Source organism: Lampris incognitus, chromosome 16 (genome assembly GCF_029633865.1).
Source record: "Lampris incognitus isolate fLamInc1 chromosome 16, fLamInc1.hap2, whole genome shotgun sequence".
NCBI classification, from domain to species: Eukaryota; Metazoa; Chordata; class Actinopteri; order Lampriformes; family Lampridae; genus Lampris; species Lampris incognitus.
The window spans coordinates 30,070,484-30,095,284 of NC_079226.1; the positions used below are offsets into that span (position 1 = coordinate 30,070,484).

At 42.2% G+C, this 24,801-nt stretch overlaps 1 protein-coding gene across 1 annotated transcript; it reads left to right on the forward strand.

Moving 5' to 3' along the window:
• The first annotated feature begins 87 nt into the window (after positions 1-87).
• Positions 88-24,736, forward strand: hltf (helicase-like transcription factor). Its single transcript, XM_056296088.1, has 25 exons — positions 88-224; positions 1,698-1,897; positions 3,201-3,367; positions 3,515-3,654; positions 4,106-4,188; positions 4,485-4,556; positions 5,070-5,261; positions 8,394-8,468; positions 8,590-8,641; positions 8,782-8,848; positions 9,324-9,391; positions 9,501-9,548; positions 10,310-10,417; positions 10,566-10,657; positions 11,053-11,196; positions 11,433-11,565; positions 11,685-11,820; positions 12,165-12,344; positions 13,747-13,862; positions 17,475-17,650; positions 17,798-17,917; positions 20,623-20,735; positions 21,089-21,269; positions 22,875-22,955; positions 23,740-24,736. Exons 2-25 carry the CDS (start codon positions 1,700-1,702, stop codon positions 23,881-23,883), a joined length of 2,886 nt encoding a protein of 961 aa, XP_056152063.1. The 5' UTR covers positions 88-224; positions 1,698-1,699; the 3' UTR covers positions 23,884-24,736.
• The last annotated feature ends 65 nt before the right edge of the window (positions 24,737-24,801 follow it).

The following is a 24,801-nucleotide window of genomic DNA, read 5'->3' on the forward strand; positions in this document are numbered from 1 at the left end:
AGGACGGAAACGAAACGTGGTTGAGGCCGTCCCAGAACCGGAACCTCGCTGTTTTCCTTCGCGCTGATTGGTCAGAGCTCAAACGTGGGAGAAGGGCGCGTAACTTTGTTAGCAAAACAGCTAACAGCTAGCGGAATCCAGACGGGTACTCCCGACAACAGCAACGGTGGCAATATCGCTCATCACAAATATTAGACACGTTTGCCGTCGCCTCTCCCTAACAGGTAAAAACCGTAACAGCTGACATCCCCGTTCGGCCAGTAGCTGTTGCGGACACGCAAACAAAAACACAGCATAAAGGCATTACTGAAGCCAGCTAACGTTACCTTCATTAGCTGGTTAGTAACGTTACCCGCAACTAACGTCACGTAGCGTTAACGTTAATAGTTGTGCAGTCATCATTAATTCGCACCGACAACTATAAGGTAAAATGCCCCGTGGCTCATAAGCCAGCGATAGCATCTGTGGCAGTTAACGCTAGCTCATTTGGCTACATCTTATTAGTTTTCCAGCTATATTTACAAGCGAGTAACCCATAGCGGGCTGGGTATATTCGGGGTCAACGAACGCTTTGGAGCCAGAGCGCAAGAATTTCGTTGTATTCTAAAATACGTGTGGCAATAAAGTTGAACTCGAACTTAGTTATCGCGTCTGTAGCTGATATTAGACTGCTCGACATTGCTGCCAGAGCTATTAAAGAATATGTCTTTGTGTTGTATTTCAGACTCGCTGCACGCCAAACGTGCAGGATGAGAAGGCATACAAAGTTCATATGCAGTTATAACTGATGCTTATATACGAGGGCACACGTATATCTGCACGAGTTCACGAGGCTCTTTTTTTGTCTTTAGAAAGTCTCATTGTATTGCAAAGATCATACAGGCGTTATCCTAGATTAAGTTTCCTTTATTAATCCCCTTTGGGAAATTCAGTTACTGCAAATTAACTCATCCTAGCTGTGATCTATGTAGCTAGGAGCAGTGGGCTGGCGCCTTGATGCTGCGCCCAGGGACCAACTCCAGTTCTTTTCCAATTGCCTTGATCAGGGGCACAGACAGGAGTATAAACCCAAATATGCATGTTTCTTTTGATGGTGGGGGAAACCGGAGCACCCGGAGAAAACCCACTGCAGACACGGGGAGAACATGCAAACTACAGAGGACAACCTGGGATGACCCCCAAGGTTGGACAACCCAAGGGTTCAAAGCCAGGATCTTTTTGCTGTGAGACGACAGCACGAACCACTGGGCCACCGTGCCGCCCACCTTGCCATTTTGTACCAAATGGAGAATAGTTGAATAACTTTATGCATGGTGGAAAATTACAGAAGACAGAAAAGAGAAAAAGAATACCATCAGTTGATACAATTCATAGGTCAACTCAGTTCACTCCAAATTTCTTCCCCAGGGTCCATGAGTTATGTAACAGGCATAGTTATTGTCAGTGTATTAGGTATTGTCACTGGTTTGCTTCACTTGGACCAGCATGACTCTCTAAAGTGCAAGTCTCTGTTTCCACAGGCAGCCCTCAGGTCCAGCTCTCACATATGAAGAGATCAACTACATTCAGTATCATCTTTCCCATAAAGTGAATCATGCCCACAAACAGAACATTTGGTTGTAGCTTGGCGCTAGTAGTCACAAAATTGTGAAAAATTGACAACCTGTTTGTATATCTTTTGTTTGTCTTTTTCCCAGACATGTTGCCTCGCATGTGGCGGTTCGGTTGGGACAGGCACAATGAAGTGGACCTCTTCGCAGACCTCTATGAGACAAATACAGAGACGCTGTCTCAGGCCATCCGTGCTGCAGTGTCAGAGGAGCCAGATGCAGATGGCAGTGTATTGTTTGGTCATCTCCAGGGCACTGTGGTGGGGCTCAGATATTATACAGGAGTGGTGAGTTTCATTTTTGTTCACCCACAAACTGTTTATACTCACCTTCAATTTTGTTCTTAGGGTTGTTTTTGTTAAGCTCACTGACATCTCTGGGGATACTGGTATTTGCCCATTCCAAATCCCAGAGATCCTTTCAAAGTGAAACAACATTGCTGTTGTGTCAGTACTTTCTACACGGCTACGCAAAAAATGACAAATGTTTGTTTTATCTATTATTGTTGTATTTTTTCATAAAGGTCTTCTTTGACATTAGTCTGCTATATCTTATTTTTAGCCACAACAATTTCTTCAAACTCACCACTGCTTGCCTTGTTTTGCTGTTGTGGTGATGACTTAAAATTCAATGTGCTGTATTATTTTTACCAGGAAAGTCTTAACCAACAATAACCAAATTAGCATTCATGACTTGGATATTGGTGGATAAGCAGTGTTAAGGAGATATGTGTGGGTCCGCGGTAGTGTAGCGGTCTAAGCATCAGCTTTGTATCAATGCAGTTGCCCACTGGGGGCCGGGGTTCGTGCCCCGGTCTCGTCAGATCCAACTATGGCCGGACTCGATGAAGCAGCAATAATTGGCAACGCTGTCTTCGGGAGGGGGGCGGAGTCGGCTTGTGTTCGTCACATGAATGCGTCTCTGTGTGTGTCGGAAAAAGCAGTGGTTCGGCCTGGATTCGCCTTGTCATGAAAGTGGCGAGGCGTCTCCTTCGAGACTGCCGGCTAGAGAGACGCAGTTGGCGAACTCATGCGGTACGAGGGTGAGTGTTTGAATTAAAATAGGGATCGATTGGCCACTAAATTGGGAGAAATCAGAAATAAAATGTATTAAAAAAAAGGAGATATGTGTGTATGTTAATCTTAAGTATGTGAGCTTTAAGCACTACACCATCTCTGTAAAATGAAAGTGAGGCAGTGTCACAAACCCATTAGAATATACATTAGCGCAAGGCACTTAATGCTGGCTTTTTCAGAGTAGCATTCAAAATTAAATGTGTGATAAGGCAGCCCTCAAGTCAAGTCAAGTCAGTTGTATTTGTATAGCCCAATATCACAAATTACAAATTTGCCTCAAGGGGCTTCACAGCAACACATCCTGTCCTTAGACCCTCGCATCAGATAAGTAATGACTCCCTAAAAAAACCTTTAACAACAGGGAGAAAGTTACTGTATGAATGTGAAGTAAAACATTGCTTTAAAATGTGCATGCTCAGAAAACCTTTCTTCCAGATAAAGAAAATAAATTAGCTGTAGCAAAGTTCTTCTTTTGTTTTTTGTGTCTTTTTTTTTTTTTTTTTTACTTTGTCAGGTGAACCGAGGTGAGATGGTTGCACTGGTGCGGCAGCCACAGAACAAATACGACTGTAATGCTGTGATGGTGGCTAACATGTACGGCACCCAGGTGGGACACATCAAGCGGGAGCTGGCAGCAGTTATGGCCAGTATCATGGACAACAACTTAGCAAAAGTTGAGGGGTGAGAAAAGGGTTCTTTAATTTTTTCTGCCTCTTTTATTCTTTTATTTTTGGCTTTTTGTTAAACAAATCTGAATGAGTACATGTGTGTGTTTACGTTTGTATATGGTTGCATCACACTGTTTCTGTGTTCTGTTTGCTGTTTCAGGGAGGTGTACTCAGGGACTAACAACAAATACTCCATGCCGGTGATGCTGTCCTTCTGGGGCAAAGAGGAGGACAAAGACTCTGTGATAGAAAGCATGAGACGCTACGGATACAATCTTATGGATGAAAAAATATCAACAGGTATGTATACACACACACACACACACAGTTAATGCTTTTATGGGCGACTACATAACATCCATTGTTTTGTACATAAACAATCAGAGACATAAAAAATGGTGTTTCAATTTTCTCTGTAGACGTTCTTTCATCATACACAAACCTAGGTCTGCTAGGGGTACAAATATGAGCGCCTTCTCAAATATTGCAACTGCCAATTTTTACGAACACAGAACAACATCTTACCAACTTCTTCACCCTTTTTTGGCATTCCTGCCAAATCTATGTCCCTCCCTATTAACATGTGGACTTTTCCCTGGCAATGTACTCACTCAAACTTCCTTATGGACTCTCCCCCACATTATCTATAAAGAGCAGACTGTGACAAGGAAGAGTTCCATTTTCAGTCATTTTCCTTTGGTTAATTGTGTATTTATATTGTGTTTGTGTATGTACTTGCTTTCTGGGGCAGTTGCGAAAAAAAGTCACGGTGCTCAGAGTGGCAATGCGCTATCAGCTAGAGCAACCGTTAGCGTCCCGCTGACTGCAGAGGAGGTAAAACATCTACATTCCAGCAAAATATACATCTTCATATTGGAAATATACGTGTTAATAAGAGAGGTTTTTAAGTTACATTATTGCAGTACTGCATTTTTAATGTTATACACATCTCTAATTGAACAAACCAGTGTTTTTATCAAGTTCCCAATGAAAGCAGTGTGGACTGATGATAAACTTAATTCACATTCAAAAAACATGTCAAGCAGAGCTAAACAAAAACCACTCTGCGTGTGCAGTTATATTTAATCACATGTTACTGTGCTAATAAGCTTGTCTTCTCCATTTCTCAGTTAAAAAATGCATTTGACAACCTTTTTGATGGCCTGATGGAGAGCAAACATGGGGAAAAGGAGGCCGCTGAGGTGTGTGTGTGTGTGTGTGTGTGTGTGTGTGTGTGTGTGAGAGAGAACTGCCTGTCAATATTTAAACTTTGTAGAAGAGAGTCAGCAAAGTTTTGATTCAGAACTATTTTATTTTAATGAATTCAACACATTTTCTGTCTTTTTTGTGCATTTGTTTTACAATGTGTCACCAGTCACAGATTGAAAACTCACCCTTCAAGAAGTATTTCATATCACCATCTCCCCATTTGTACATATTCCCTCTTATCTTCCTGTTTTCACTGTAATGTGCTTGTCTTTAGTCATAACCTTTCTTTCCCTTTTCTTAGTTGTTTTTCTTAGCACCTTTCCGTTACATAATTATTCACTCTAGATGTATGTCAGATAAATGGTAAATATGCAACTGTAGAGAATGAATGGTTGATTATAATAATTTATATTACAATTGATATTGCTAGCATGTATTATCCTTTCTTGTTAGTATCTGACAGTTAATTTTTAACACATACATGACAGTGTCTCCTTCCCCCTTAGGCAGTGGGTACTCCTTTGCTGCCCCACCAGAAGCAGGCCCTGTCCTGGATGTGTGCATGTGAGAACAGTTCTGCACTCCCACCCTTCTGGGAGAAGAGAGGAGAACTCTACTACAACAGCCTCACCTGCTTCTCTGCCAAAGAAAGGCCCCAGAGGGTTCGCGGGGGCATCCTGGCAGATGACATGGGGCTGGTAAGTGACAGACAAGTATATGAGGGGCCATACAAGGCATAATTCATTCTGGCCCTCTCACATACATACACAGTAAATACATACATTCTCCTTTCACATACATATATTTTCACTCACATACATACATTCTCCTTTCACATGCATGTATTTCTATTCATACACACACACACATATACACTTTTCAACGCATACATGTATTTTCAGTCACATATATTTACACTTCCACACACGTATTCTTTACTGTTACACGAATATATCTTACATTTAAGATAAATCTACTCACATACATATATTGTCACTTTCACATATGTATATTGACACTCGCATGTATTTTGTCTCATCTTTTTTGGTATCCATTACTTTCACTGACACAGGAAGTTCCTCCTTAAGCAGGAAGCCATTCTTTGCTAACCTGATGACAAATAGTACAACTACACAATGATGCTATTCAGGGTCATCTTGTTTTCTTATCAAGTGCAGGTTTTTGATTTGGGAGTAAGTAGCAATGAAAATGACAGACTTTTTTTTTAATAAGGTCTTAGAATGTATTGAACAAATGCAAAGAGAAGCTACAGATTCTTTTGTTCATGAGAGGCTGTATGGAGAACTTCATGATCATGTTCAAACCTTATCTGGATTTCTGTCAAGCTCAATATTTGTTGAAGAGTCAAGAAATAGAGAATCAGTCAGTACATTAGAGTCCTTGTTATGGATATCTTCATTTTTTGCCGACTGCTTATGAAACCAGACAAAGAACCAGGTCTGAGAACAGTTATGTCCGGTTGTCTCCACCTGTCATGACTGGACATCGAGGCAGACCTCGATACAGCATTTCAGGAGAGCAAATATCTTATTTAGTATCCCTTGGAAAGAACTGGCAAAGCATTGCAACATGCTTAGGGGTAAGCTGTCGGACTCTCTACAGGCACAGACATCGTCTTGGCGTTCAGCCACTGACATATGCAGCAATATCGAATGACAACCTGAACAGAATTGTTGGTGGAATTCTTCTGGTGTTCAGAACTTTGGAATACCATCGAGGGTGAGATGTGATCACCGACTGGAAAACACTGGAGAGGATTAAACGAACATAGTGTTATTACTGGCAGATCCGTGCATAATCAAAGAATTGATAGATTATGGGCAGAGCTAAATTGATTAGTGTCATTTCATTTTGTTAATCTTTTCAACTTTATGGAGGAGCATGTTATATTAGATTCATTTAATGAGCTCCATTTATGTTGTCTTCATTATATTTGCCACGAATTCAAAGGGCTGCCACTGAATTTCAGAACCAGTGGAATAACCATGGTCTTTTCAACACAGGGGGGGCAAACTCCTCTTCAGCTGTGGCAAAGGGGCACAGTCAGCAATGCAGGAATCCATACCAAGTATGAATGGTGTTTGTGACATAGACAGTGACTTTGGTATTGATGACAACATACCACTCTCAGAGCTACAGACAAACAATGTTGTTGTGGTCCCATCAATTAACATTACCATCAGTGACACAACAATGGCTACACTTCAGCATTTGAAGATGATGGAAATCATGGTATGGGTTATTCTCAATCACATGACTTTTTCATTGACAACGAACAGCTCCGCCATGTTGGAGGACAGCTAGACCCTAGCAACCACTGTTTACACTGAAGTTCTCATTGTCGATCTGTGTTTACAAGAACAAAATTTGATCCTTTTTTGAAATTTGATCCAAATCCTTGACGGCTGATTATCTTTGGAAAGTTGAAGTAGGACTTGTTCCGCTCTCTGTCAGCTCGATTGGAACAACCAAAAACAGCGCAGAAATTAACCATTATAAATTATCGAACCACGATAGCTATTCTGTACGACTCAAACCTTGAAACAAATTCTGTCCACTCTGACTGTTTAGAAAACATTTAGCACCACTCAGTGAGAGCAACGCAGTATCCTGTGGATTGGAGCCATTGTCCTCCAACATGACGGATGTGTTGCCGTCATGTGATATGTGACGTAATATGAGAATAACCCATAGATTTGTTTTGCAACCTTGTTCATTTTCTTGAAGAGAGAGGCATTCCTAAAATCATAGCTATATTGAGTACAAAAAGAAACAAAACCCTTCTCAACAGATAATTATAATTTGACAAATAGACTACGAGCACGTTCACATCAATAGAAAAGGTCTACACAGGATATTTACTTACTGTAGTAGTCTAATGCAAAGCAAAATGAAGAACACACTTGCCAGTCTTTGTGATAGTACAGCATTTACAATTATATGTGAAGCGCTTCGAGAACTGTTTCCACAGATGAGAAGTGCTATACAAACTCAATGTTTATTATTATTATTATTATTATTATTATCATTAAACACATGTGCCTTGTTACCAAAACCTGAATATTGTCCACATGTGCACTCTAGTGTTCATTGTGATTACTGCCTGGATGTCAGCTTTCAATGTGGGCAAAATTTCTAATTCAAGAAAAGGACTGTACGGTATAATTAACTGCATTTATGCAATAATTATACCGTACAGGGGCGGTATACTGTACGGGAGGGCTCTTCGAAAATCTAACTCACTTGTCCAAAGTTAAATATTTTAGCTTTAACTTTTAATACTTAAAAGCAAATGCAAATTAATTTACTTGATAAAGTTTTATAGATTGATCCCCAAGAGGGAAATTACCTTCTTTGTGATTAAGCATTTTGCTCAAGGGTTATGGCTACACAGGGACCGAACAGAGACTTTCTGCTCCTGTTCTGTTTATCTGTCTGTATTTTTTTTTTCTGTCAGTCTGCTTGTCTGTCTCTTACTCGCTCTCTAACAAACATATCTGGATCTATGCATGTCTTGTTTATTCTTTTGTATTGTTTTTTTGTGTGTTGCTGTTTCTGTTTGTACTTGAGGTTTTGTCTTCCCTTTTGTCCTTGTCTTTTAAAGCACATTGGGACCAACTTGTTATTTATTTATTTATTTATTTATAAAGTATGACTAGAATTTACTTAGCCTGGCATTCTCTCACATACACAGAGAAGTACAGAGATCAGCACTTAGCAGGCCTGCCCTCCTCCTCCATTAACAGTGACATAAATGCTCCGTACTTCTTGGCATCCTGCGTCTGAACAGATCACTGTTTGTGTTTCAGGGTAAAACTTTGACCACCATCGCACTGATCCTCACCAACTTTGACAATGGAAAGCCGCTGCCTTTGGAGAAGTGTGTAAGTGCTTGCTGAGGCAAATTTGTAATTTGTGATAATGGGCTATACAAATAAAATTGACTTGATGATCAAAGGTATTTTTCATCTTTTTATGTGTCTGTGTGTGGGGACTTTAATGTAGGAGGGGCCACCTTCACCTGCCAAAACTACTGCTAAGACCCCCAGACATGAGAGTAAGCACCTTTGTCAGGTCATTTAGCTTTAGTCAAATGTGGTACATGTTTGCCAGCCCATCTTCCCGCTGGCTGGTCTTTCAGTGTGTGTGCATGGGGGGCTGAGCTAACAGGAGTGATAACGATGTTATCTGTTTCAGGAACCACCGCTGAGGAAGATTATACGGAGGTGAAAGACACTGCAGCCGGTCCACCCTCCTCAGACCGGCAAGTTTATCTCCACTGAATTTGGCAGAGTAACATGTCACCATGTTACAGTGTCTCATTAGGTCCCCAAGAATGTCTTGACTTGTCAGAAACTACATTCTTTAATAGAAAGAAATACAAATTTACACTTTTACAGGCAATAGAAATGCCATTGTTCCCCTTTTGCTGTGAGAAATCCCCCAACTGACACTACTTAGTCTGTTTATTCTAATTGACATTTGTGATTATATTCATAGTTCCAGACGGAAACTAGAATTGCACGTTTGTTGGTTTGGAAGCATTTCTGCAACTGTCCCTTTTTAAATCTGATCTAGTAAACAGCTAATGAAGCACAGTTGAACATCTTATCTGAAAATGCAGTAATTGTCTCTTATCTATCCTGTCCTCTGCTGCTACAGTAACTATATTTGGCCATGGGGAAGTATTCTGCTTTATTCTGTAACCTAATTTAATAGTATATTCATCTGTGAGTCAGTCCACAGATGGAAGTGGTGTGTACTGATTCACCAGAGAAGGCAGAGGAAGTGGTTGAGCCAGAGAGAAGTAAGAACTGTCACTGGTCACCAATGCACACTGGAAAAATTTTCATAGCTTTCTTGTTTCTATCCCTTTCCACTCCATGTGTGTATTAAACAATACTCTCTTCTTCCAGGTATGAGCAAAGGCAAGCAAAAAGCCACCAAGCCAAAGGCCAAGAGAGGTACAATAGAATAACTTGCGTGCCTCTACATATCTATAGAACTCTATTGTCACATGGTGCTCATGGTTTTACTCGCATATCTGCAACATATCCTGCTCCTCTCTACCATTGACTCTCCTTCCAATTTCTGGTGCTCCATTTCGGCAGCAATGTTCACCGGCATACTTGTTCACACAAGCTGAGCCTGGCTCACTGGAAATCACCCCAAAAGTGAAGTATGTGCGCTCGCCCAGTCCCACAGGAAGCTTGTCAAATTCCGTGGTAGACAGTCATGTTGACATGACATGACATCATATCACCACAACACATGTACTTTATAAACATATTTAATCTGTTTACTGCTTCTGTTAACACAAATATGATAGTAGCAGTTGACAAACAGTCATTATTGGTTAACTGTGCACAGCATAGAAAAAGAATTTTTGCACACCACAAGCCGAAGGAAATGATGGGTTTCAGGGCACTGGAGTGCGGTTTGCATGTTCACTATGTAATCCCCCTTAGTATGAAAAATGAACACACAGCAGAGGAAAAAACTCATCAGGATAAAAACAAGAAAAATGAACAAATATAGCGAAGTCAAAGAACAAGGGCCAGAGCTGGTGTTTCCTGTGTGCCCATGGGTGGAATTTAACTGATTTGTCTGAAGTGAATGTGGGCAGTTTTTTGGTTTTATTGGAGTAGAGTTGATTTTCAGTATTAATTTTTTTCTTTTGTTTCTCTTTGCTTTTTTCCTTCTCCATATACCTGTTCTGTTGAAGCTGCAGTATTGCTGGAGGATGTGGACTTTTCTGCAGCACTGAGTGGCTCAACATCTGGTGGAAAGTCCAAGATCAAGAAAACTACCAAGAAGGCCACTCCAGACCGTGGTGAGTTCTCACTGTTGAGTCCAACTGTTGATCTATGTTTTACTATTGTGTGCATGTAGAAATAGTAAGGCTGTACATAAAGTTTAGAATTTGCAATAAGGAAGAAACGATTCATAATGGATGTTTGTATATCCTCGTTTTTGTGTAGGCTTGGAATTCTCTGGCAGTGAAAAGGCAGGAGAACCATTGGCGAGAGCTACTCTTATTATCTGCCCCCTCTCTGTGCTAAGCAACTGGCTGGTAAAAAAAAACACACATACACATTCCATCTCTTTGTCAACTTCACATGCAAATAATTGCTCCCCCATCCCTCTGTTCCTCTTTTGTACATGTATTGGGTAATAATTTGGAAAGCTAGCTTATTAGCCCCTTCTGCCAAGATAGCATTATTCTTGCCAGCGGAGATCCCAACAGGTATTGTATTTAACAATGCCAGTACAACTTTTAAACATAAAAAAGCCACACATAATTCCAAGTCATCATTTTAATTACTACATAACCTTATAGAAAACATGTTTGCATCATCAGATGTAACATCAACTGCATCCTTGTTATTATCTTATGTATTTTTTGTTTCCCTGTCCCGTGGGTGTGCACGTGTGTGTGTGTGTGTGTGTGTGTGTGTGTAAACACAGGATCAGTTTGAGGAGCATGTGTGTACTGATGTGAAGCTGAATATTTACCTGTACTATGGGCCAGCACGTAACAGGAGCAGGAAGTTCCTCTTGTCTCAGGATGTGGTACTCACCACCTACAATGTCCTGGCTGCTGACTATGGGGTGAGTGTAAACAGGGTACATGCCCTTTTTATCTTAATTAAAAAAAAAATCATAAGTGTGGGGGGGGGTTGAAATTATTCTGAAAACATGAGGCAATATTGATCCTTAATCGACTCTTAAATCACATATTTGTTCCGTTTTTTTATGTATCCCTACACTCATATATATACATATATATAACAAATTTTCGGTCTATACATTTTGGCAACTAAGGGGAGTTGTCTCCCTTCCTTCAGAATAAGAGCCCTCTCCATGGGGTTAATTGGATGAGGGTGGTACTAGATGAAGGACACGTTATAAGAAATCCCAATGCACAGATGAGCAAAGCCGTGCTCGACCTGAAAGCTCAGCGCCACTGGATACTCTCAGGTGCAACTGACCTTTGGACATATACATAGCCTTGTGCGCACATACACACACCCCCACATAGTCCTGGTGTGAGGGCTGGGACAAATTTTGTCTGTGTGCTTATGTTTACGCCCTTTCAGGTACTCCCATTCAGAATAGTGTGAAGGACCTGTGGATGCTGTTGGCCTTCCTGTGTCTGAAGCCTTTCAATGAAAGGGAGTGGTGGAATAGGGTGATTCAGAGACCTGTCACACATGGAGACAAGGTGGCTTTGCAGTGAGTGCACACCACTATGTTTACGCCATACAACTTTGCTAATGGAGCCTCATACCCACTTTATGACCTATGATCTTGTTATGGCATCAGCATATTGATACACGCTGCAAAAAGTTCTGTGCTTATCAATAAAAAAACAAACGGGCGAAAACAAAAGATTAGCTTGTCCCCCTGTTACGACAACGTTTGACCAAACATGGCCCTTTTTAACACTAGAACAAATTGTTTTGTATTTAGAGAGACATTTCACCATTAATATTCAGACATCAGATGTTATTAACGGCAGTCCAAGCCTAAAGTTGCCAGATCAAGTGCTGATAACTTTAGCTGGACACTTGGTACAGGAACCTCCAGACCCTGGTCAAGTGCATCACCCTGCGGCGGACCAAGAGCAGTAAGGTGAATGGGCGCTTCCTGGTGTCACTCACTGAGAAGACAGTATGTGTCGAACAGGTTGTTCTGACACAGCAGGAGAGAGAGGAGTACGAGCTGGCACGCAACGAGGGAAGAAGGACAATTAGCAGGTGTGTGTGTGCATGTGTGCGTGCGTGCATGCATGAGAGAGAGTCCAACAAAACTGAGGACAAATTTCAGAATACCCAGCAGTTGACTGGGTACAACCCCACCTGGAGACAAAGATGCTATGTGGAGGTTACATATTTTGGGCGGTGAGTCACAGGTTATGATGGAATAAATCTAATTTATCTCCTAAGTGAAATTGTATTGTCAGTTGACTTGAGTATGAGTGGGTTTACGTTTTCTGTTGGGGTGGGGTGTGAGAACCTTATAAGTGGAGGCTCTTATTCAGAATGACTTCAGAGAATGACTGATTAGTTAGGGACATTTTGACAGCACACAACAACAGTTGATGGTCAAATATTGGCTGTTCGGGGGCTCGAGCTTGTGATATTGTCATTACTAGGGCTGTGCGATATAACAGTATATATCATGTGACGATAGAAAACGTCTATCGTTTCATATTAATATTCATACTATTATTCTATAGTTTATTTCATTGTGTTGCAAATCACGCTCTCTAAGGCAATATTTTTCGTCATTTGGACCACCCTTTCCGTTCTTTGCACAGCACGGACGCAGGAAGGAAATTTGCATGAAGGCAATACAAGCAAACATGGAGGACAGTGAATGTAACGCAGAATGGGGTAATTCCGAACAGAAGGACTCCAACTAGCCAGGACAAAACAAGGAGCTTGTACGTAAAAGACGGGCTACTTCTATCATATGGATGTGGTTTGGATATGAAAAATCTGACTTGGACCAGAAAACCATATTTTGCAAAATATGTCACACGCCAGTCCACACAACAGACTCAAACACCAGTGGCCTCTTTTACACGCTTAATTTAAAATTTACGCAAAGGTTTTAAATAAAAGGAGAAAAATAATCAAATATGAGTAAGTAGTACCTTTATTTGTCGAGTAAGTAGGTAAGTGGACTGTATTTATATAGCGCTTTTCTATATAATTCAGAATGTAATAAGAAGTAGGCCTTGCCATGTGGTCATTTTATATAAACTACTTCGTTGAATTTACAGAAAATGTGCTATATCGTCATCTGTATCGTTATCGTGATATGAATGATCTATATCATGATGAGATTTTGGTCATCGCACAGCCCTAGCTCGCTGCATGCCACTTGTGTACTGTTTTGATATTAAATTTTGTCCCTATCATTTTATAATTCTCACCATTGGTTTGTTGTGACTGACATGCCTTATTGTACAGTAACTAAAATACTGACAGTACTTGACTGTGCTACCCTTTTGCTTTTTTGCTGTTTCTTTGTTTTTTTTAACATTGCTCTGGCATGACTTCCAAATAATTTTTATTATAAAGGTTGTAAATCTTCAAGAAAACTACTGAGAAACTTCTTTTGTCATGTGTGCTCATGTGTGCGTCTTTGTAGATATGTAGCTGAGGGGACAGTGTTGAGGAACCATGCCAATGTGCTGGCCATCATGATGAGACTCCGACAGCACTGCTGCCACCCTGATCTTCTGGCCAACATATCCTCAGACCTAGGTAACACCAGGGACTTCATGCCGATTTTTCACTTGTTTGTTTGTTCATTCTAGTAGTAAAATATCTGCAAACCTTCAACAATTTTTGTAGCTGGTGTAAAAAGACTTCGTAGAAAGAAAAGATTCCATGCATACCCTGCATTGCAATACACCACAACTTAATGGCTTAGCTTTCCAGCTCAGGCCATCATCCCATTTAATCGATGACTGCATTGTCTTTTGAATCATTAGTATTTGTAAACAATATATGGGCCGTATTCATTAAACTTACAGGCAGGGTTAATGATGCGGTCATAGGTAACTAACAGTGTCTTACTGTCAACACTTGCCTTTATGAGTTGCTTATCCCATAACGGATTCATAAAAGCACATTTCTATGCAAAATTACCACTTGCTATGTATGGCAAGGCGGTATAGTTTCAAATCATGATATCTACATTAAAAAAAAGTTTCAGTCGGGGGTGTTCAGGGGGCATGGCAGTCTATTCCGTGGCCTACTAAAAAGGGGATTGACAGTTCGAATTCCCATGTCACCTCCAGCTTGGTCGGATGTCCCTACAGACACAATTGGCCGTGTCTGCGGATGGAAGCCGGATGTTACTATGTGTCCTGGTTGCTGCACTAGCGCCTCCTCTGGTCAGTTGAGCACCTGTTCGGGGGGGGGGGGGGACTTGGAGGCATAGCGTGATCCTCCCACGTGCTACGTCCCCCTGGTGAAAGTCCTCACTGTCAGGTGAAAAGAAGCGGCTGGCGACTCCACATGTATCAGAGGAGGCATGTGATAGTCTGCAGCCCTCCCCGGATCGACAGAGGGGGTGGAGCAGCAACCGGGACGGCTCAGAAGAGTGGGGTAATTGGCTGGATACAGTTGGGGAGAAAAGGGGGGCGAAATTCCAAAAAAAAAAAAGAAAAAGTTTCTAGGTTTGCCTAAATTTATTTGGTCCTACTGGGTTGTGAACATTGTAAAACTTTTACATTAGGCATTTATATGTAAGAATAAACAGGGCCCGGATTGGGCTCACATGGAACTCTTATCCAATCCTTTACCAGTACTCACTTCTCCACTATCTCTACTACTACTTTCGGCTGCTCCCATTAGGGGTCGCCACAGCGGATCCTCCGTTTCCATTTCTTCCTGTCCTCTGCATCTTCCTCTGTCACACCAGCCACCTGCATGTCCTCTCTCACCACATCCATAAACCTCCTCTTCGGCCTTCCTCTTTTCCTCTTCCCTGGCAGCTCCATATTCAGCATCCTTCTGCCAATATACTCAGCATCTCTCCTCCACACATGTCCAAGCCATGTCAATCTTGCCTCTCTTGCTTTGTCTCCAAACCGTCCAACTTGAGCGGTCCCTCTAATATAATCATTCCTAAACCTGTCCTTCTTCATCACTCCCAGTGAAAATCTTATCATCTTCAACTCTGCCACCTCCAGCTCCACCTCCTGTCTTTTCGTCAGTGCCACTGTCTCCAAACCCTATAACATAGCTGGTCTCACAACCATCACCTTCCCTTTAACTCTTGCTGGTACCCTTCTGTCGCAAATCACTCCTGACACTCTTCTCCACCCACTCCACCCTGCCTGCACTCTCTTCTTCACCTCTCTTCTGCACTCCCCATTACTTTGGACAATTGACCCCAAGTATTTAAACTCATACGCCTTCGTCACCTCTACTTCTTGCATCCTCACCATTCCACTGTCCTCCCTCTCATTCACACATAGGTATTCCGTCTTGCTCACCTCTCCACTACCATATAATCCTAACATACAAATAACAAACCCAGCGGTTAAAGGGCTATGGCTACAGTTTAGGAGTCATTTTGGATTAAAGCATGCTAGCGGGTTTTTTCCAGTAGCAAATAATCAATTCTTCCCATCATCTGTGCTGGATAATGCATTTCAACATTGGCAGAGAAATGGTCTGGTGTTTTTCCTGCGATCCATTTACAGACAGAACGTTCACCTCATTTGAAACATTTACCAAAGACTATAACATACCCAGATACCTTTTCTTTTCTTTTTTTTTTTTTGCCAAGAAAGCATTTCCCTCATTTCCTTATCTGCCACCCAGGAGCCAATTAGACGTTATCCCCCCCCGCCCCCTTTCTCCCCAATCCAAAGGAAAAAAGTTTCAATAACGAACAAAAAACTCTTTAAAAGTTATGTATTGTCAGTTTGTTTCCCGTCACTTGATAATTGAATGGATGATGAATGATGATTTATTTCAAACGTAAATAAGCAGGATATAACATACAGATAAGCCATTGCCAATAATCTGAAGTGATCAACAAAGCCACACATCAAACTCAGTGAACAAATCTCCGTATGCATCAGATTATTTGTTACATGTTCGAAAGGAGTAGGTGGAAGGCGCCTGTCACCTTGACCAACTCCGGAAAAGTAATGAGTCCAGCCACTCTCCAGGAATTTGGTACCAGAGCCCATGCTATGTGTGGAGGTGAGCCCAACTACTATATCTATACTAAGCACAAAAGTAAGGAAATTTGTGTTTGGCAGATTATTTCTTTTTTGTAACAATGCTTCTTGGCAATAAATCGTATACCGTTGGAAAGCCTGTTTATTTCTCTTTTAAATGGTGCCACATTTGTAAGGAACATGCATTTGTGGGATGAGCAGCAGAGCTGAGTATGTGGGTTGCACCCATGAAAAATTTGCCAAATCTTCTCTGCCAATGCCAAACAGCTTATTTTGCTGTTGCTATTGACTCTTGTGTTGAGCTTCTGGTACCCCAGCTGCTGACATTCTGGTGCCTGATATAAGATTTATTGCCAAGAAGCATTGTTACAACAAAGAAACAATCTACCAAACACACATTTCCTTACTTTTTGTGCTAAGTTTAGTTGGTACCCCTCCACCTCTCGTACCAGCTCAGGCTCCTTCCCTGCCAGAGAGGTGACATTCCACGTCTCATCCTCCAGAAGTTGGCACGCCTCGGTCCCCTCTTTTGCCTGCCGCCCGGCCTGCATTGCACCCTACCCCAATGCTCATCCCCGCGTATGGTGGGTCCACAGGGTGAAGGCTCCATGTTGTTTTTTCAGGCTGGGCCCGACCGGGCCCCATGGGCCAAGGCCCAGCCACCAGACACTCGCCAGCGAGCTCCCTTCCCAGGTCAGACTCCAGGAGGGGGCCCCAGTTTCCCTTTTCCGGGTGAGGTGCTGAGAATCCCCTCCGAAAATCGTAACCTTAATGTGGTGGAGGGGTTTGTGTGTCCCAAAAGCAGGCAGTATGACCAACAAATTTTAAAGTTTTGAATGACAATATTTTCAAAATGGCCCTGTGATGGCCTGGCGGCCTGTCCAGGGTGTCTCCCCGCCTGCCGCCCAATTACTGCTGGGATAGGCTCCAGCATCCCCGTGACCCTGAGAGCAGGATAAGCGGTTTGGATAATGGATGGATGGATGATTTCCCTGTCACATTATATTCTCCTTCTCTATCTGAGAATATTGCTTGTATATTACTCGGTAGTAGATTGTTTCTTGCTTTGAACATTATTTGGGCTGTGTTAAATTCTACTAATAATTTATTCTTCTCTTTGCCTATATCCATAACCTTTCTCTCTTGCTCTCTCTTCCTCTCATTCCATGTGAAGCAGGCACCCCAGCAGAGCTGCGAGAGCATCTGATGGAGAAGCTGCGGCTGGTTTTGGCCAGTGGTTCTGATGAGGAGTGTTCTGTGTGCCTGGATTCGGTCCGTCTGCCTGTCATCACACATTGTGCCCACGTCTATTGCCGGCCCTGCATTGCCCAGGTCATCAGCTCTGAACAGGTATGTGAGCTCTTAACAGCAAACGACAGATTATTGTGGTTAGATCTTTTGACTTTATTGTAATTGTTATTTGATGAAAATGGGCTGCCATGTTGATGTAATCAAGCCTCCTTGAAATGTGCTGTGTGCATATATGTATGTGTATAGGAGATGGCACGCTGTCCCCTTTGTCGAAGCGAGATAAAAACCAGTCAGTTGGTAGAGTTTTCACAGGAGGATGTGGAGGAGGACAAATCACACTCTGCAAAATGGAGGACCAGCTCAAAGGTACACACACACACACACACACACACACACACACACACAATTTGCTCTTCTCAAGGGTCGTCGAGCAAGACACTGGATGGCTATCATGCATTGGAGGTTTATGATGTTCAGCTGACCCTGTTTTTCTGATTTGTGGCCCAAATGAAGAAGAAGGGGAATGGGACAGCATCATCTTACATTACAGTAGTACACATACATACACACACACACACGCGTGCATACAAGGCTGTAGTATTGGCCAGCTAAATCAGTGTCAAATATGCAGTGTCATGTGCTGCGTTTTCTAAATAACAACAGGATATTTTTCCCCTTGAAAGGAAAGGTATTTCAGGAGGATTCCCTAACAAATTGTTTGTTATTATGTATATTTTCCCTCAGTTGTGATGTCCAAGAAAGTCTTCCTATAAATTCATACTGGTTCAGCTTTTTATTCAGCCATTTTTCTCCAAGAGTGCAGTCTCTACTGCAATGGCGGCACTGGTCAAAGTCAACAGTGATTTTCTCTCTGTCAGTATTATGCAGCCCTGCCAGTTTAACTGAATAATGTTGCTTGCAAGTCAGAGAATGTAGGGATTTCACTTTTCTATCATTCTTACCAGCTTATTTGAATTAAAGCATTATCTAAAGTGCACATAGGGATGAAAAGGTGCAACACTAAGCACTTAAAAAATGATCCAGTTATTGTGGCTTTAAGAGCATAATGTTTGGCAAAAGCCTTCATTAGGCAGTTTGGACTTGACACCCAACTGCTGATGTTTGGACAAAAATGCTTTTGTTTTTATTTGTCTACAAAATTAAATTCTTTTGTTGTGTCTTGCAGTCCATATTGTTACTTAAGTGGTAGGAAACCACTAAGACTGCTCAAAACAAGATCCTTATTTTCTTTCACTTCCCCACTGACCAATGACCGACACGGAAGTCTTGAATATTGCTGCTGTCACAAGAAAACCAAGGAACACTAATTTTTGTGATTTTTCGCAGAGTAGATTTGATAATCCATCCACCATTATCCAAGCTGCTTATCCCAATCGAATTTGATAAATCACATGAAAATCAGTAAAAATTTATTGTAAATTTCTGAAATGTGCTAATTTCAATGTTAAAAATGATTTTGTTTGTCTTCAGTGTTTTTAATGTTTTGGAGATAAGTTCTTATCTCGCAGCAATGTTCAACACTGAAAGAAGAATCCCTCCTCAATTCTGTGGAAACGTCCGTGTGCAGAACCATCGCATGGGTTGTGCGAAGTGTGCGATGGCATGGGGCCTGCAATCCTGCAATTTATATATACACTCACTGGCCACTTTATTAGGTACACCTTGCTAGTACCGGGTTGGACCCCCTTTTGCCTTCAGAACTGCCTTAATCCTTTGTGGCATAGATTCAACAAGGTACTGGAAACATTCCTCAGAGAGTTTGGTCCATATTGACATGATAGCATCACGCAGTTGCTGCAGATTTGTCGGCTGCACATCCATGATGCGAATCTCCCGGTCCACCACATCCCAAAGGTGCTCTATTGGATTGAGATCTGGTGACTGTGGAGGCCATTTGAGTACAGTGGACTCATTGTCATGTTCAAGAAACCAGTCTGAGATGATTCGAGCTTTATGACATGGCGTGTTATCCTGCTGGAAGTAGCCATCAGAAGATGGGAACACTGTGGTCATAAAGGGATGGACATGGTCAGCAACAATACTCAGGTAGGCTGTGGCGTTGACACGATGCTCAATTGGTACTAAGGGGCCCAAAGTGTGCCAAGAAAATATCCCCCACACCATTACACCACCACCAGCAGCCTGAACCGTTGATACAAGGCAGGATGGATACATGCTTTCATGTTGTTGACGCCAAATTCTGACCCTACCATCCGAATGTCACAGCAGAAATCGAGACTCATCAAACCAGGCAACGTTTTTCCAATCTTCTATTGTCCAATTTTGGTGAGCCTGTGCGAATTGTAGCCTCAGTTTCCTGTTCTTAGCTGACAGGAGTGGCACCCGGTGTGGTCCTCTACTGCTGTAGCCCATCTGCCTCAAGGTTCGACATGTTGTGCGTTCAGAGATGCTCTTCTGCATACCTCAGTTGTAATGAGTGGTTATTTGAGTTACTGTTGCCTTTCTATCAGCTCGAACCAGTCTGGCCATTCTCCTCTGACCTCTGGCATCAACAAGGCATTTTCGCCCACAGAACTGCCGCTCACTGGATATTTTCTCTTTTTCGAACCATTCTCTGTAAACCCTAGAGATGGTTGTGCGTGAAAATCCCAGTAGATCAGCAGTTTCTGAAATACTCAGACCAGCCCGTCTGGCACCAACAACCATGCCACGTTCAAAGTCACTTAAATCACCTTTCTTCCCCATTCTGATGCTCGGTTTGAACTGCAGCAGATCTTCTTGACCATGTCTACATGCCTAAATGCATTGAGTTGCTGCCATGTGATTGGCTGATTAGAAATTTGCGTTAACGATCAGTTGGACAGGTGTGCCTAATAAAGTGGCCGGTGAGTGTGTGTATATATATATATATATATATATATATATATATGTGTGTGTGTGTGTGTATATATATATTTATGTTTTTTGTATTCCACCGAGATTACGTGTGCTGCATGTGACCGTGGTTCATGCGCATGCATGTCAGTGAGCAGGGCCTCGCACCCGCCCCCTCTGTGACAGCCCCGTTCGTATGTCTGTCTTGCGCACAGGTGGAGGCTTTGATGGGTAACCTGCTCAGGCTGCGATATGAGGACAGCAGCACCAAATGTTTGGTGGTCTCTCAGTTCACACGCTTCCTCACCATATTAGAGACACCACTCAGGTAAATCACACAGAGATGCAGATTTAAATGGAGAGTTAAGCATTTGTCTTTTATTGATAGTTCGCCTTAAAGTTCTGGTTTTAGGAGTATAATCAATCAGTCAAATTTGATTTCTCTTACACATCTAGAACATTTAATTGCAATGCAGAGAACTTTACAAAGCAACAGGCCAAAGATGCCAATATAGGGGGAAAATATTGCATTAAAAACAAAAGAAAAGGTTAATGCAACAGTAGATTTTTTAGTGGAATTTTCTGGGTTACCTTTTTTTTCTATCTTCATTTTTGACTATGATTTACACATTTTCTCATTTTACTGCTGTCATCATCCCTCTCTCCCCTTCTGTTGCCCAGAGTGAAAAACATCAGTTTTGTGCGCCTGGATGGCACCATGAGCCAGAAGAGGCGTGCCCAGGTCATCCAAGAGTTTCAGGACCCTGCTCCCAACAGTCCTGTCGTCATGCTGCTGTCGCTGAAGGCTGGAGGGGTGGGCCTAAATTTAACTGCAGCCTCCCGTGTCTTCCTCATGGACCCTGTAAGTAGAGCTTGACCAGCATTCAGACACACTCCATCTCATTCATACTTGCCTCAACAGTTTGCATTAAGAAATTTAGTCTTGTTTAGAGCCCCACCATGACACATCTCTATCACAACTGAGCCCTCAGTGGGGCAGAGATACAGATGGTGATGGTCTTTGAAGAAGAAGACACGTTATTTGTCATTGTGCATACATACAATGAAGTTCTCTGCATTTAACCCAGCCTATTCTAGGAGCAGTTGGAAGCTGCAGTGTAGCGCGCAGGACCAACTCCCGTTCTTTTTTCCTATTGCCTTGGTCAGGGGCGCAGTCCTGTGTTAACCCTAACTTGCATGTCTTTGATGATGGGAGGAAACCGGAGCACCCAGCAGCAATCCACACAGACACGTGGAGAACATGCAAAGTCCACACAGAAAGGGCCTGGGGTTCGAACCCAGGACCGTCTTGCTGTGAAGTAACAGTGGTCAGCACTGTGGTTATCCCCGTGGTTGAAGGTCATTTATTTACAAACCTACAACCTTAATAACACCGGAGATAAAACCAGCTAGTTAAAAAAAGCAAGGTGTCTGCTGAGTCTTTAGACGGGAGAGAGTGGCCATGTCTCCCCAGCTCCTGCTTTCTCCCTTTTCTTTGGTGTGTCATCTAGTGAGTGCTGGTACAATTTAACTTGTCCGGAACGAACTAGGATGACTTGGGACAGCTATGCCTGCACACACCCACACTCAAGTTGCTGTTAAGATGTTATGTATACAAATATTATCTTTGCATATTACCTTACAAATTTCTCAAATTCCATTTGTATATTATATAATAGTCCATACAATAGACATTATGGGTAGTTGTGGGTGAGCGTTTAGCAAAAGGAGGCAACCTGTTTTGTCGGTGATGCATTTTTCTCAACTAAAGAAATGTGCATCTGGGGCTTCCGGGTAGCGTAGCGGTCTATTCCGTTACCTACCACCTACCAGTGATCATCGGTTCGAGTCCACATTGCCTTCGGCTTGGTCGGGCATCCCTACAGACACAATTGGCTATGTCTGCGGGTAGGAAGCCGGATCTGGGTAGGTGTCCTGGTCGCTGCACTAGCCCCTCCTCTGGTCAGTCAGGGTGCCTGTTTAGGGGGGAGGGGGAACTGGGGGAATAGCATGATCCTCCCACGCGCTATATCCCCCTGGCGAAACTCCTGACTGTCAGGTAAAAAAGAAGCAGCTGGTGACTCTACGTGTATCGGAGGGGACATGTGGTAGTCTGCAGCCCCCCCTCGGATTGGCAGGGGGGTGGAGCAGCGACCAGGATGGCTCGGAAGAGTGGGGTAATTGGCTGGATACAATTGGGGAGAAAAAGAGGGAAAAATCCACAACAAAAAAAAAGTGCATCTTCTGATGTGACTTCCTTAATGCTAGTTACATGGCTTACACACAAGTGAAAACAAGGTATCAGACTATTGAAATGTTCAATGTTGCTGTAGATCTGTTTCTGATTTCAAAGCCTAATTGAGCTTACAATAACCCCATACTCCATACAAACCTGCACTTCACGCTCACACTCTGTGTGTGTGTGTCTGTGCGTGCCTGTGTGTGTGTGTATACATGGCTTTGTTAGGCATGGAATCCTGCTGTTGAGGAGCAGTGTATTGACCGCTGTCACCGCCTAGGCCAGAAGAGGAACGTCTTCGTTACGAAGGTCAGGAAGCCAGAATGAGGTCTCACCTTTGGCTAGTTACTACAGCAACTAGATGAGCTTGTGTATCTATCAGGGTGTTCATTTGGATATATCTCATGAATAAGAATGTTATTCAACTGCTAACATTTCTCAAACAGGATATGAATACTGGGATGACATCCGACACTTTAACTGTGCCCCTGTCCATAGAGTTAGTGGTTGTGTCAGAAAGGGCATCCGACTTAAAATTTTGCCAAATCCGTATGCAGGTTGACAAGACCATACTGGATCGGTTGAGGCTCTGTGCCAGGTCTGTCGGGACCTGGGTTGGCAGCAGCCGCCTTTGGTGCTGTACATTGAACAGCTATTCCCAAAACACAAGTCCTTCTTAATTTAAGAGGAAAGGAGCACAGAATGGAAAAAATAACTGTATAATCTTTGAGAAATCACTGGCAACACCCATCCCTACGTTAAAGCTCAACTGGCTTCTTCTTCACCTTTCAAAGTAACACGAATGTTAATTTTCGTATGCAAAGTGATACAGTGAGCTGCGATGTTGTTTTGTACTGCCCCTTTCACACAGGATGCTGGTTTTTTTGTGCCATTGAGACTATACAACTCCTAAGTTATCAGCATGTCTACACTAATTATCAGACAAATTCCTATGCATGTAGATTTTTCACAATTGATTTTCTTACAGACTGTGCTAATGGGTAGAATTGTGAATTACTGTATCTATGCTTGTTGGTTCTGAGAGGAACATAAGGACATTGGTTTTAGTGTGTGTGTGTGTGTGTGTGTTCAGTTCATCGTTAAGGATTCTGTAGAGGAGAACATGGTGAAGATCCAGAGGAAGAAGCAAGATCTGGTGGAGAAGGCCTTTGGCTCCAAGACCACTGACAGGAAATCATCTCGCATTGATGACATCAGAGCAGTGATGGATATGTAAACATCTGTTCATGGACCAGTTTGATTCATCACCACTCATACTCTTCTAATTGTTGGGCTGTGGACTTTAACTGTCCTGACAGCCAAGCAGCTGCTGTATGAAGAACTTCATATCTTCTGCTTCAAGATCTCTTTAACACCTGTACAGTTTCAATTGCTAGTTTGTAAATATGATTTGTTTATTAAGACACTTTATCCTGTGATGTGTACTGATCCAGGCACAAGATAAACTGCAAACTTTTTTTTTTCATCATAGTTGTGATTATTTTTGGTTTTGATTTTCTTCCATCCAGAACTCTTGAAGGCATTAGAAGTCTGGTAAATGTGGGTAGGTGAAAGATTAGCTTATTGTCACATTATTTCCACAAAAAAGGCTTCAACTTTGACCACTGGATCCGTCTAGCCTCACCCCAATGCAGTGCAGCAGTGACGGTTCCACAACAGGGCATTTGAGCCTTTCTTAGCGGACCAAATGACATGATTATGGTGTCAACCCCAGTATTCTTTTGTGAATAACTGCGTTCAGTCAACGCTGGAAAAAGAAAAAAAAATGGGTTAGGAAACCTGCAGAAGCAAAACTACTTTCCTGATAGAACAGTTGGTTTTATTGAAAACTGTTTGATTCTTGTTTTGAGCTTTTGTTGAAATCCATTCGTTTGATTCTTGTTTGAGTGTTATGCGGTTTTGTTGAAAACAGTTTGTTTGATTCTTGTTTGAGCTTTATGTTCCTCTTATTTCCAGAATAGACAACGCAGATTACCAAATTTACCCGTGGCTTTACTTTACCTACAGATTTAGAGGAGCGTTTATTGTACTTTACACCAGGAAGTACGTGGAAAAATGAAAATAAAGACGAGGTAACAAATCTTTTGAGCATGTGTGTACTGTTTTAATTATGTCGATTAATGAAAAGAAAAGG

Excerpts from the sequence above, each read along its gene's own strand:
- hltf (XM_056296088.1), top strand. The coding sequence starts at position 1,700 with ATGTTGCCTCGCATGTGGCGGTTCGGTTGGGACAGGCACAATGAAGTG. Across the intron at positions 11,821-12,164 it reads GGAGACAAGGTGGCTTTGCA|GAACCTCCAGACCCTGGTCA; the intron begins GTGAGTGCACAC and ends CACTTGGTACAG. Across the intron at positions 12,345-13,746 it reads GGAAGAAGGACAATTAGCAG|ATATGTAGCTGAGGGGACAG; the intron begins GTGTGTGTGTGC and ends GCGTCTTTGTAG.